Consider the following 14,060-nt stretch of genomic DNA (forward strand, 5'->3'; position numbering starts at 1 on the left):
CAGGGGGACGCCGGGGTTCAGAGGTCATGGAGCCAACCTCATTAGAGGATTTAAACACACACACACATATAGATCTATATATATGTGTGTGTGTGTGTGTGTGTGTGTGTATTGGGTTGTTTTGTTTTTACGTTATGTTCTAAAAATAAGCCGCGATAACTGAAATCCGCGAAGTAGCCAACTTTATTGTTTACAACTATTCCAGATGTTTTAAGGCTGTAAAACCCGTCACTACACACTTTATACACTTTTCGCAGACACGCATGAACAGTTTCAGTTTTCTCTCGTTTATACGCTCAAAGTTCAAACCTTCGTAAAAAACAAACAAACAAGTCCAGTATTATAGGAGGAAACCAAAGACACCCGCAGTGACGACGTCTCGTCATCATTGTTGTGTTTGTTGGGGAGAACAAACAGTCCAGCACTTATGAGTCACACTGCTGGCGATAGAAGATTTATGTAAATGTGACGAGCTGAACGCGCTCTGTGCTGTACACGAGACTGATTGACAATGGTCTACAGCCAATCAGGACGCAGAACACAATGCGCTGTATAAAAAAATAAAAAAAGGGGGAAAGTATGCAAAATTGCACAAAAAAAATCAGCGAGACTGCGAAAGATGAACCGCGATACAGCGAGAGACCGCCGGGGCTGGACTGGGACAAAACATCGGGCATTTTGACTGGAGACCGGCCCCCCAGGTATTATAGGAAAAACCATGAAGCCTTTGAATGAAAACAAACTCTGCTGTCACAGTGATGGACACTGTCCTGTTGGTATATATGTATCAGTCTAATAAACTTAAACCTGCACCATCCTCCCTGTTCTGGTGTTCTAAACAGTACCTGAAAGTAGACTGCTGGTCGAATTAACCTCCTGAACTATCTACAACACATGGTGAAAGACTAGAGGTGAGACATGATCATTACTGATTACTGATGACAGATTTAGATTTATTTTCATAAACCATTCATTTGCCACATCAATAAACAGCACAGCAGGCCAAAATGTGTTTGCTAACATGGCTTTAAAAAGTGAAAGGAGACAGAAAGACAGGTGAGAAAGAAGAAAACTGACTTTTTGATGGCATTTTACACACAGTACTGGTACAGTATCTAGAAAATGTGGGAAAATACTGGCATCATGTACAGTACTTCGTTACTTCTGAAGAAATTATGATGGGACCCTAAAAAAAATTACTATGCACAATAATGGATTTCTATACATCTCCCAGCATCGGCCCATAAAAACAAAAAATCACCATTGGGCAGACCGGCCAGTCCACCCATGGGGACCGCTGTGTGTATATATATATAAATGTGTGTGTGTGATACAACCACGTTCTTGAGCCACGATAGTTCGCCCTGTAATCGGAAGGTTGCCGGTTCGAGCCCCGACTCCGACAGTCTCGGTCGTTGTGTCCTTGGGCAAGACACTTCACCTGTTGCCTACTGGTGGTGGTCAGAGGGCCCGGTGGCGCCAGTGTCCGGCAGCCTCGCCTCTGTCAGTGCGCCCCAGGGCGGCTGTGGCTACAATGTAGCTTCATCACCAGTGTGTGGATGTGTGTAAAGCGCTTTGGGGTCCTTAGGGACTAGAAAAGCGCTTTACAAATACAGGCCATTTACGTTCTACAGTTGTCGTGACTTCTGTCTGAGAAATCTCTTTACATTGTTTACATGTTCATCCCTGATTTATTTTGTCTTTTACTTCCTCTGTTTGTCTCCTTGTTTCTGGATTTTGTTGTTTTGGTTCGTCCTGTTGAATTTTTGCCGTCAGCCGAATGAACGCTTATCTTTCTTACTTTGTCTGGCTAGTGTCAGACTGTTTCGTGTCCTCTCGTCGTTCCCTACAGATACTGAGACCACGAAGTGCTTCAAAACAAGTAAAAGGATTTCGAGTCATTGACAGTGTGAGAGGTCTGACTCAGCCCTGAGTCCAAGTTTTACGTACATTTTGAGGTGCGTCACAGCCGGATATGACGGCATCAGTTTGTCTCTGATTCAGTTCCCACATGACTCATGAGCAACTTAAACTGTGAGTCAAACATTATTCCCGGGTTCCGGCTGGAAGGTTTGGAGTCCAGGGGGATTTCTTTCTGGCTCGCTGAGCTTCAGCTTCCAGTTTCATGTTGATTGAGCTGTACGTGTCACATCCACACGTGCATATCTAAAATACACCCACTGTGGATTTCAGGTTTGTGCGGTTCATGTACAAAGTGACGTGAGCTCTGAAAGTGTAAAGAGTGTTTTTCATGATTGTTTACAAAAACGAGTCACATGCTGGGCCCGGATGATGCTCCAGATCCTGCACATGCACAGACGTGGTGGAAATGACACAACCTGCAGTTCTTCTTGCACACGTGGTGAAGTAAAAGCAGCCGTGGCTCTGTCGTTTATGCACATGTATGAAAAGAAAAGCCTCCGTTTGTTTTCCAGCTGTTTAACACACTGACTCCATATTTGTTCCCTGTCATCCGAGCGCCTGCGTGGTGAAGTCGGGTTTTCCTACGACACCTGAAGATGTTCAAATTCGAGTCTGGTAAGAGTCAGAGCAGAAACATCTGCTCACCAGCACCGAGTCACAATCATGGCTCCTCCTACTGGCCACAGGAAATCAATATGTGATAAACTTTATCTGATCTCCAACATGAGCACAGGAAGTGATTTGTTTGTGCAACAGCTGATAGTCAACAGAGCGTCTCGAGATGCTCCGGGAGAGACGAGCGTCTGATAAACTGAAGCTTCCACGTCACGCAGCAGTTTGTTCAGACAGGTGGTGTGCTGCTCTTCAGGCGTTGGGTGTAGTCCCGCCCCCCTTCGTGCTTTGGGTGGACGAGGAACGCCGTAGCCAATCACCTTCCAGCTGTGGGTTTGTAAGCAGCGGTTTGCAGTGACACTGGGGGACTTTGTCCTGGACTCTGCTGTGTTGTTGGAGTCACTGGTTTGTCTTTTTTCTGCTGTTGACAGAGACTCAGAGACGACCTCTGACCTTTGGTTTGTGAGCAGTGTGTGTGTGTGCAGTAAATTTAAACTCAGAGTTTTCTGTTCCTGTTGTTTCTGATCACAAAGCCGTCAATGAGTCACCATGGCGACCGATAAGAGCAGAGGCCAGAATTATGAACACTGGTCGGTTCTGAGTTCAGAATAAATCCTCCGTGATCACTTCCTCTGTCCTGTCATTGATCACCGATCGATTAGAAAGTCAGCTGTGTTTCACGTCACAAATATTTCATGTTTGGAAAGATGTCAACAGAGTCAGACAGGAGGGGAGGGGGCAGCCACCTGCCAGGTGAGGTTTTGTCTCGAGCAAACTCAGAGCTTCTCCTGAGAAACGACTGAAATGCTGAAGAGCTTCCTTGTGTCCATAACTCCAGGCATCAGGATGAAGCACGGTGGATAAACTGTGCAGGATGTGGATGTGATGATATCTGAACAGAGAATATTCATTCTTGACTCAAATACTCAGTGATTCCTAACAACAAGCACGGCTCTCATACGAGCTCCTAACAATCAAAGACTCGATGTCAACCCTTTTCTCTCGCTGCTGTTTAAATTTGACTCTTTGCTGAACAGAACGAGCACTAACACTCCAGCTTCTCTGAACACTGGAGCTTGAACACAAACTTCACTTTTTTCCTTTAATATGACACCGCCGGCTTTTTAGCTGCCTCCACCAAAGATCCACCAATCAGCTCGGGACCTGCAGCGCTGTGTTAGCCTCTCACTGCTGACTTTAAGGGCTCTTTGTGGACTCTGTGCTTCTACATGTGAGCTCGTAGTCTCTGACGAGCTCAGAGGGCAGAACATCACAGTCAGTGACAGGACTTTAAATGATGGGTCAGTGTTTCCTGTTTCCTGTTGGTGTGAAGCTTCCTTCCAGTTTGCATCGCTCTGATTATACACACAGTATTTTAACTGTACCTGCAGTGATGTTCAGGCCACATTTAAAGTTTGGTATCAAACTTTCAGTCAAGCGTGAAGTGAAACATGTTTTTAAAATATAACTTTAGGCTGTTTTTGCAGGACCACACAAATAAGGTTTCATATAAGAAAAGAACTACGTGACATAAAATCAGAAGCACAAAGTTTCTAATGACACGTCTCTGAGCCCAAACACAGCTGCTCTAAACGCTTTCGATTCTTCCACCTGTCTGATGTCACAGAGGGAATAGGAGCCACACCCACCCGCCGCTCAAACCTTTTGGTTGTGAGAAGCAGCCAATAAGAAATGTATCTTAAAGGGGGAGGAGCTAAAGGGATGAGCTGAGGCGTCGCAGGAGGCCCAGCAAGTAAAGAAGGATTATTTTGAACTATGAATCATGCAAAGCTGCTCTGGGAGAGAGTCCAGGAATAAAACGATGAAGCTGGAGATGAGCAGAGGCATCATCTGCTCCCAATCACAAGCTGAAGGTTGCTGCTCAGTGACGATATCTCTGTGAGCTATTTTTAACCAGTGAAGTGCTTTTATGGTGCTGCTGGTCCTCTGCTGTAGATACTGGTGGGGTGGCTGAGTGGCGCCCTCTGCTGGTGTGAAGCATGCACAACTAAATGCTGCTGTTTGCACACCCAGCAACACTTTGTTGCTTTAAAAGTTGTTGTGACGCCTCGTGTAGGTGTGTGCAGCTGATCTAATGGACACAGGTGCTGCGTCGCATCAAATGCTGCAGCAGCACAAACAGAACCTCACACACGATTATGTGTATTTTATAGATCATCACACAAACTCACATGATTACAGACAGATTATCACGGCACATGTGCGCGTTTTTACAGCTCGGCCTACAAACAATAAATGTGTCCATGTTTCAGGAGGCCCCTCCCCCTCAGGAGGAGGTGTCGGTCTTGTTGCAGCAGCAGAAGCAGAGGCGTGGACGCAGTGTTCGGCTGTCAGCGGCTTTACTGCGAGCACCTCTTTACACGCTCTGCAGTTTTTTGCTGAGTCGGTTCAGAGCGTCTTCGACGATGTCCAGCTCGTGCCGGATGTCCTTCACCATGCTGTTGATGTTGTTGGTGTCCTCCAGCACGTCCACGCTCTGAGTGTAGGGGTCGTAGCGTATCGTGAAGGGACGTCGAAGGGTCTTGGCAAACTCCCTGCAGACACAGCACACACTTTACATCCTCAGCTGAAGCTCTCAGAACCACAATCAGGGACACACGGGGTCAGGGGTCACGGTGCGTCTCACACAAACTTGCAGCTCACCTCATTTTGTTCTTGGCTTCCTCGAAACTGTCGGCCACATAGTAAACGTGCTGAAACGTGGTGATCACGCACTCCTGGTTGCAGGTCACCGTGGGGTCAAAAGGAAGGATGTTGGCACTGCTGGACAAAGCGTGCTGGGAGGACAGATGTGCACAGATGTTTTAGATAAAGTCCAAACGTACTGAAACCTGAGCGCAGGTGACTGCTGCGTCAGGTAACTAGCTTAGCAACGGTTGGTGTTAGACTGGATCAGCTGGAGGACGCTCGGTGCTGCTTCTGCCAAAAACCAAACACTGAGAGCGAGTCGTGAGTGCAGCGAAGTAAAATCTCACATGTTGAAGTTTTAAGCATCAAAACCTGGAAATACTCGAGTAAAATACAAGCACACAAAAATGGGAGGAGTTTTAAGATGGTGTTTTTATGCCATGTGGATTTTTTTAACCACTCAGTGGGTTTAAGAAAACACAAAAATCACTAATAATCTGTCGTTTAAAAATCGTCAGATGAAGGTGCAGGGTGGAGGTCGGAGGTCACCTGGAGTTCACTGACGGAGGAGAGCAGCCCCGCGCCGTACGCCCTCAGCCTGCCGTCCTGCTTACAGAGCCCAAACTCCACAGTGAAGAAGTAACACTGGAACAAACAGGAGGACACGACATCAGCTCAGAGCGCCACTGCACGCGCTCAGCAGCGCTCGTCTGTGTGTTTGGTGGATCAAAGCCTGGTGTGGATGAAACTGTGGACAGCTGAGGCTCAGCAGCGTCACATTAGCGCTCACTCAGCACGCTGTATACACGCACTGACAATCAGCAGTCTTGATTATATTCATTTATTCTTTTTCTTTATCTTATTTCTGTATATTTGTTTATGTGAATTCTTTCATGTTATTTTCACAGTTTGCACCTTCGATCCCGGACGACGATATTTCGTCCCACTTATACCTGAGTGTTTACTGTTGGCTTGACAATAAAACTCGACTTGATTCAAAGACTCAGGACAGGAAGGTTTAGGGCGGGGCCGTCACCGACGATGACCTTGGTGGGTTAAAGCTACCCAGATGATAAACCAGGTGGAAGTATAAAGGACGATGGTCCACCAGGGGGCGGGGTTTCACCCCGGGGCGAGCGCACACAGAGGATCACTCAAAGTCACCTGAACAAACTATAACATGAATATTTTGAAGCTGAAGGAAGAATTTTGTAAATGCATCAGCTGCTGAACAACACTGCTTATTATGAGCAACTCTGAATATACTGTAAGTAAGAATTGCTGTGATTGGCTCGTTCCTCACTGATGAGAAGCCCGGTGGTGTCACCTGGTGGTGGAGATGTAGAAATGCAGCAGAGGTTTGGAGCTCAGCAGGTGATTAACAGGCTCTACCTGTGAGATATGTACACTTTGTACTTCCTGTGTGAAGCAGCTGAACTCTCAGTGAACGGCATCGCAGCACATCTGCTGTCAGGGCCAGCCAATGACAGGCTGCCACAGCTGTAAGATAAACAGGCGTGTTTCTGTGAGGATGGCGTGCTACTCAGGAGCTCGATTCTTACGGGGAGAGGAAGAGGAGACCCTGAGACTGACTGAGGCTGAGTGCTTGGGCACTAATCCAGGTGTCCTTCACCTGTACGTGTCAGTCAGTGCTCTGTTTCACTCCTATTGGTAGTTGCCTTAATATTTAGACAAGTTCAACTCGGGACACGCCCACCTCACAACACTAACTCCATATTTCACCTCCAGCTCACTGAGGTCATCAGCTCGACCTCTCACCTGCTGTGCTGAGCTTTCCTGTCCCCATAAGAAGAACTGAGGACTTTCAATCAGATTTAAGGACCTTTTTTGTCACGTCTGAGTTCCTCGTGGTTTCATCCCAGCTTCCTGTCTGCGCTCTGTCTGTAACGCTGTGAGAACTTTGTTAACTTTGTGACGTTTGCTGTTTGGGTTCATGTGTCCATGTGAAGCACTTTGGTTCAACTTCTGTGGTTTTAAAATGCTCTGTATAATAAAACTGACTTGACAGCCTTATGAGCCTTCATATGTGAGGCCATGTTGTTCCCGCCTCATCCAGGTGTATTTAGGGTGAGTCGGCGCCGCGGCACTCACCGTGGCCAGTTTCTTTACATCATCATCGGAAGCGCCAAGCGACGCCAAACCGAGCTCCTGAGAGAACTGAGCGAAGCTGGGCTCAGCAAGCAGAGGCACGTGACCCAGCAGCTCATGGCATGTGTCTCTGCAGCACACACACACACACACACACACACACACACACACACACACACACACACAAGGCTTTAGAAATATGAACACAATAAAGAAAGACAATAAAACAGACTGTTATAGTGTGTGTGTGTGTGTGTGTGTGTGTGTGTGTGTGTGTGTGTGTGTGTGCACTCACGGCTCAGGTGTGTACAGAGGCTCTGAGCTGTGGCGGACGTACTGAGTGCAGTGAAAGACTCTGAAGGCCAGACCTGACAGGAAGTCTCTGGGGGAGAGGTAACCAGCAACGGGCCTGATGATGAAGCCTGAGCACTCTGCTCAAACACACACACACACACACACACACACACACACACACACACGTAAAACTGCGTGTTAAGCGATGCATTTGAAAACTTTGTGTGCGTCTAACTTTTGCACTGTTGCAACCGTGACAGAAAGTTAGTCTAGAGCCCCGGCTTGCATCTGACGGTCAGCGATGGGCAGTAACACGTTACAGGTAACTCATTACTGTAATCCGATTACTTTTAAAAGTAACGAGAAAAGTAAGGGATTACTATTGCAAAAAAGTAATTAGATTACAGTTACTTTGCCGTAAGCACGCTGCATTACTGCGTTACTAAACCGTGATTTTGTTTGCGAAAGTGTCTCATGATGTAAGCGCGTGCGACGTTCGTGGTAACAGACGTGTCAACAATATGGAGGGCAGGAGAGAGTACGACCGTGCAGCATTTAAAGCGTGGAAGTAATCACATTACTTTGAGTTTGATTCCTTACAAAGTAACACAAACGTTCGCGTCTGCTGTGCACTCTGCGCGGGAAAATGAAACCTTAAACTTCTGAGCAAGTACCGAGCATGCACACCTGCACCGGGCACACCTGCTAACCTGCACCCGCACCACTCCTGCTAAACACGTGAAAATAGATTTTAGAGCGACAGGACTCAGTGCTGCTTTTGATTTTATTTATTTTCTGCTTTGTTTTACTTGCATCTATTTGAAAGAGTCAAACACAAAACAATTATTTTATTTTAAATACTGGAATGTGCAGAAAATAGGTCTAAATGTTAAACACATCTTCCAGTCAAAGACTGCACATGATTTAATTTTTGCTTGATGCATAAAGTTAAAGATTCAAACTAATAAAACACGTTTTAAAGAGACTTTTTCATTAGATTCAGTTTTATATGCTGGATTATGCAGAATAAAAGTCGCTTTATTACCTATTCAGGTTGTGTATCGTGTTTTTTAAAAGTAACTAAGTAACTAATTACTTTTGAAAATAAGTAATCAGTAGAGTAACGGGATTACTTTTTTGGAGACGTAATCAGGAATTAGTTAATGGTCACTTTAACTTGACCACACGGTTGACGGTTACCTTTAAGGAAGTGCGAGACGTCCTCCAGCTGGGGGATGTTGTCCTCGCTGTACTTGCAGTACTTGGTCAGCAGGGGGAGGTTCTTCAGGTACTCCCTGCAGGCGTGGCTCGGGTACAGCTTGTGGAGCTCCCTGAACACCACGCCCCAGGTACGCACCTCCTCTGCGGTGTAGTCCACGCGAGGGATGGGCTCCCCGCTGTGAGAGACGGAGTTACAGGATGAAAGCCCTTCAAGGTTTTATTATTAGCTTCATTAATGAAAACATCCATAAGAGGAACTCACTGTTTGTAGTTTTTAGCTAAACCAGAGAAATATTGTCTTCGTTCTCTGTACACGTTGTCCTTAAATCCCTGCAGGAACAGCAAAACCTCAGTCGGTTACCGAGTTCACGCTTCATTTCAGAGCTCTGTCCGCTGACGCACATACCGGATGATCTGCATCAAGTTCAGAGCCGTACATCAGAACCCTGTTTACACACAAGTCCAAGTCTGAGATCTTCTTGGGGAACCACGGCACACCGGGCACATCTGAAACACAGTCAACACACGCAGACCTGTGAAATAATCATCTCTACCACAGCTTCTGTTTAGTCAGAGTACGACCAGGTGTACCGTCCTCGGGTAGAGCGGAGCCGTCGAGCGGCGAGATCTCCACGACGTCCGTGTGCTTCCTGAGCAGCTCGGCGAGCTCCTTGAACTGCTCGTGGTCTGTGTCGCAGTCCACAAAGATCTCAAAGTCGGAATTCCTTCGTTTGGACTTTCGGGACTCGATGTGGATGAGGTTGACGTGTTTTTCCTGCGCACACACACACACACACACACACACACACACACACACACACACACACACACGCCCAAAGAAGATGCTGTAAAAGCTTCCGATCACATTCCTGGCCAGTCACACACATCCTCAGAAAACCACATCTGTGTCAACGTAAAGAAAATGAAGCCTCACCTGGAAAAGTTTCAGAGCCTTTATAAGACCACCGACTTCGTTTTTCAGAGTGAAGATGATGGTTGTGGAGCCTCTCCCGAAGCTGCTGGACACGGTCTTGTTGTCCAAAGACCTTCCTCTGCGAAGCTCCTTTCCTTCTGACTTCCTGGCGTACATGCTTCTCCGGATTTCAGTGATACAAATATGAAATTTGCAGTGATGGTTCAGGAAACTTGTTTTGGCACCGGCTGCATCAGAGAGTCGTCTGGTAGGAGTGCGACGTAAAGGTCGTGACAGGATGAGTCTCCAGCTGTTCTGTCGCTCTGCACGCCGGCTGCTGCCTTTATGGAGCTGCAGCAGAGGGGCGGGCGCTTCATCAGGAGGAAGATCAGCATCACGCCATATACATCACAACACACGACGCCTTGACTCGTCACCACCTGTTCACTTATTGTTGAGTCAATGTGACGATAAAGTGTTACTGTAACCGTCCTTTAAAACACACGAACGCATGAACGTTACAGTGACTGTGAACGACTCACTGTTTGCTTCATGGCAAAGTTCTGTGTGCTGTTTGTGTACAATTCAATATTTACTGTATTTATGACACATTTTTATTGACACTGTTTCAGGATTAACGTCCCGTATTAGTTATAACTTCAGTGTTGGTCAAGTTACTTGAAAAAAGTAATCAGTAACTAATTACTGATTACTTCCCCCAAAAAGTAATCCCGTTACTTTACTGATTACTTATTTACAAAAGTAATTAATCAGTTAGTTACTTAGTTACTTAGTTACTTTTTAAAAACACGAATTACAACCTGAATAGGTGATAAAGTGATAGATCTTTCAGCCCAATTCTACTTTTTCTGCATAATCATCATACAAAATGTAATCAAATGGAAAAGTCTCTTTTTAAAACTTGTTTTATTAGTTTTAATCTTTTAACTTTATGCATCAAGCAAACATTTAATTATCTGCAACATTCTCTGACTGGAAGAAATTAGTTTAACATTTAAACCTATTTTCTGCACATTCCAGCACATAAAATAATTTTTTTTGTGTGTTTACACTCAGTCTTTCAAATAGATGCAAGTAAAACACAGCAGAAAATAAATAAAGTCAAAGACTAGCGGTCCTGTTGCTCTATTTTCACCTGTAAAGCAGGAGTGGGGTAGGCGGAGGGTTACCCTGGTGCAGGTGTGCAGCGGTCAGTGGAAGAATCCGTGAGTTTCTCTGTGAGTTTCCCATTACGTCGTAGCTACTCGGTGCTTGTTTGGAAGTTTAGGGGTTTTTTCTCTGTAAAAAGAAGTTTTCTTCCCACGCACAACGGACACTAATGTTTTTGTCACTTTTTATGGAATCAAACTCAAAGTAAGGTCAGTACTTCCACGCTTTAAACGCTGCACGCTCATACTCTCTCTGCACTCGATATATGATCCATTGTTGATCTGCACACAGCTGTTGTCACGAACGTCGCACTCGCTTACGTCACTGTCATGAGACATTCTCGCAAAAAAATCACGGTTTTAGTAACGCAGTAACGCAGCGTTCCTACGGGAAAGTAACGGTAATCTAATTACTGTTTTTGCAATAGTAATCCCTTACTTTACTCGTTACTTTAAAAAAGTAATCGGATTACAGTAACGCGTTACTGCCCATCTCTGGTTATAATAGAAGCGTATGACTGTCATATAAAGTCCCAGGTTATACGTGTTATAGTTTCAGTACCTGAAACACATGTTTCTAAATCAAACTGAGAACATTGTTACAGTTTGAGTGGAGAGAGAACAAATGATGTTGCAAGTATTTGAATTAATGAGTCAACATGTTAACGTTAAAGGCTGCATCATCATCATCATCATCATCAGCAAACTTTCTCTCACTGGACTCACAGAAATCATTTTGAGCTGCAGGTGTTGGTTCTGCTCTTCTCTCTTCTGTCACACATGAAGACAGTTAAACACTAAATGCTGGAAATGTGGGAATGAAGACATTCCTGTTTGTCTGTTTGCTGACTGCATTTTAGCCACGGGACAAAATAAAAGAATTATTTATACGACAGAAAACACACAAAATCTTTTTAAGTAAATACTTTAAAGAGCAGAGTATTATCAGTATTCTGACTCCTGTCCTGGACTCGAGTTACACAGAACAGTGCAGATGCTGAAAGGTGAACCTGGAGACGCTGTTGAGTCGTTTTAAAGAAACTTCTGGTTATGAATGCAGAAATTATATTTGTGGTTCCATTTTTTGAAAGTTTACCATCATTTTTTGTTCAGTCCTGTTTTAATATTATTTTTTTTACATAATCAGCAGGTTGTTTTGATCTTTCAGGAGGTAAATGGACTGATTGTTATATAGCAGTGCTCTACTCTCCCAGAGTACTCAGAGCGCTCTATACAACATGTCACATTAAGTCCTTACTGACATTCACACACATCCAAACTCTGATGGGTTGGAGAGCAACTTCGGGTTCGTATCTTGCCCAAAGGCCTGCAGGCCAGGTGGGGGTCGAACTCCCTCCTGAGCTACTTCGTATACTCTGTAATACAGTCACGTGTGACTACAGTGTAAGGAGGGGAAACATGAAATATAAATCTGTATCAGTGTTTTATTTTACCCAGATAATAAGACTTGGAGCGACCAGTCAGTGTGAGTAGACACTGATAATGCAGAAAGACTGTAAAGCGAGCCGTCACAGCTTTTTATTGATAAGACTTCAAAACGTATCAACTGGATCTCGTGATCATCATCGCTCAGGACGTCTCCTCTGTCAGGAAACAGAGGGCGGGTCTGAGTCACCTGGGGAAGCCTCAGTTATTCAAACTGAACCAAATTCTTCTTTATTTGTCTCCAACAAAGAGCAACTTCAGTTTCACCAGCGGACGTTTTGCACAGGTGGCATCTTATCGCAGCTTCACGCTGGAGCTCCTGAGAGCGACACAAATGTTTGTAGAAGCCGTCAGCAGGCCGAGGTGCTTCATTTGAAACACCTGAGTGATTTGGACAGGTGAGGGACGCTTTTGGCAGAGCAGTTTGTTTTACACAAAAATAACAAATGTTACACTGAGTTAGAAGTTTCCACCAAAGGTTTCATCGCATGTTCGGTTGCTCATGGTCATAACCTCATACGGGGGTAGCTCACATCGGCCATGTAGTCCGTCTATAACGAGTAATTGTAGTTACAGCGAGAGACAGGAAGTCTCGATCTGCTTCTCTAATTCTGTCTAAACCTGCAGCCTGACTCCAGCAGGCTCCACATCAGGCCTGGCGTATTTAAACACATTTACGGCCGGACGTGACCCTCAGCAGCCCTCCGATGAACGTCACTGATGCGGGTTTGCTGCGAACTGCAGCCGTGATTTTCTGGGCTGCAGATCTGAGTCTGATGCTGCTTCTTTGAAAAGCTTAATGAGAGTCAGACTCAGAGTGTGATCCATCTACTGGCTGTTTATGTGATTAGCGAGCCCAGGCCTTTGTGCAGCCCTGTCTGCTGATGCTGTTTCTGTGCAGGCTTGTTTTTTTACTGCTTTACCTTGTTACGCACTGATCTTCATTCACATGAATGAAATAATGCACATCAAATACAAATGTAACTTCCAGCATGAATCCGAATGCAAAGCCGACTCTAAAAATATCCCAAAATTACTCTAAAGATGCTAAAGCCCGGTAACGCTGCAGACAGCGCCCGAGGAATAAAATAATCAGAGTGTAATTCAAGCGGAAAACTGAACTGTGGAGGCCTGAGAAGTGTTTTAGGACTGAGCCTGTATCAGTGCAGAGACCTCACAGTCTGACACGAGTCCATAATCACACTGGCTGTGTGAAGGTTTTGCATTCAGCTGCAAACGTTTGGACCATGACGTGTCTCGGACTGTTTGTCACTTTCATTTGGAAAGTCTGTCATTACTCCACATAACATGTTCCACCATAGACATTACTGCAGTTTAACTGAGGCTCAAATAGAGACAGAGCGTCACACAGAAGGAAGTCTCTCAGTCTGAAAAATGAGCCGATTATTTAGTGTCTTCATTAAATCAACCTACAAACTGGGACCTTTTACTGAAGTCAAAGAAACACTTGAGCAATGGATAATATGCCCACATCACCGATCAATGTTAAAATGTTTAAAACAAACAAAAACCCCACCAGGTGGTATGAAGCCCACCACCATATTGGGGATACCCCCCGTATCTCTTGGTTTTCTCCAGTATGGACAGATACAGTTTGGACGTCAGCAGGAAGATTGGGGGGGGGGGGGGGCTTTAAAATATGTTTTGAGAGGAGGTGAGGAGGAGAGGTCTGTATCTAAATGGCAGCTTTCTAATATTTAATC

At 45.2% G+C, this 14,060-nt stretch overlaps 1 protein-coding gene across 1 annotated transcript; it reads right to left on the reverse strand.

Annotated features, from left to right (window-relative positions):
- Positions 1–3,253: 3,253 nt before the first annotated feature.
- On the reverse strand, positions 3,254–10,493 carry LOC146526309 (tryptophan 5-hydroxylase 1-like). The gene is made up of 10 exons (XM_085155068.1): positions 9,743–10,493; positions 9,400–9,583; positions 9,215–9,315; positions 9,071–9,138; positions 8,788–8,984; positions 7,589–7,724; positions 7,297–7,423; positions 5,734–5,829; positions 5,200–5,333; positions 3,254–5,090 (listed from the first exon to the last, which is right to left on the reverse strand). The coding sequence occupies exons 1-10, from the start codon at positions 9,896–9,898 to the stop codon at positions 4,913–4,915; spliced, it is 1,377 nt and encodes a 458-aa protein (XP_085011194.1). The 5' UTR covers positions 9,899–10,493; the 3' UTR covers positions 3,254–4,912.
- Positions 10,494–14,060: the final 3,567 nt, after the last annotated feature.

Source organism: Neolamprologus multifasciatus, chromosome 1, assembly GCF_963576455.1.
Source record: "Neolamprologus multifasciatus chromosome 1, fNeoMul1.2, whole genome shotgun sequence".
In the NCBI taxonomy this organism is placed as follows: domain Eukaryota; kingdom Metazoa; phylum Chordata; class Actinopteri; order Cichliformes; family Cichlidae; genus Neolamprologus; species Neolamprologus multifasciatus.

What these genes read in the sequence shown, in the direction of transcription:
- LOC146526309 (XM_085155068.1), bottom strand. Translation starts at nt 9,898, where the DNA reads ATGTACGCCAGGAAGTCAGAAGGAAAGGAGCTTCGCAGAGGAAGGTCT. An exon ending in AACTTGATGCAGATCATCCG is followed by an intron (nt 9,139 to 9,214) that starts GTATGTGCGTCA and finishes CTGTTCCTGCAG; the next exon opens with GGATTTAAGGACAACGTGTA. An exon ending in TTAGCTAAAAACTACAAACA is followed by an intron (nt 8,985 to 9,070) that starts GTGAGTTCCTCT and finishes CGTCTCTCACAG; the next exon opens with CGGGGAGCCCATCCCTCGCG.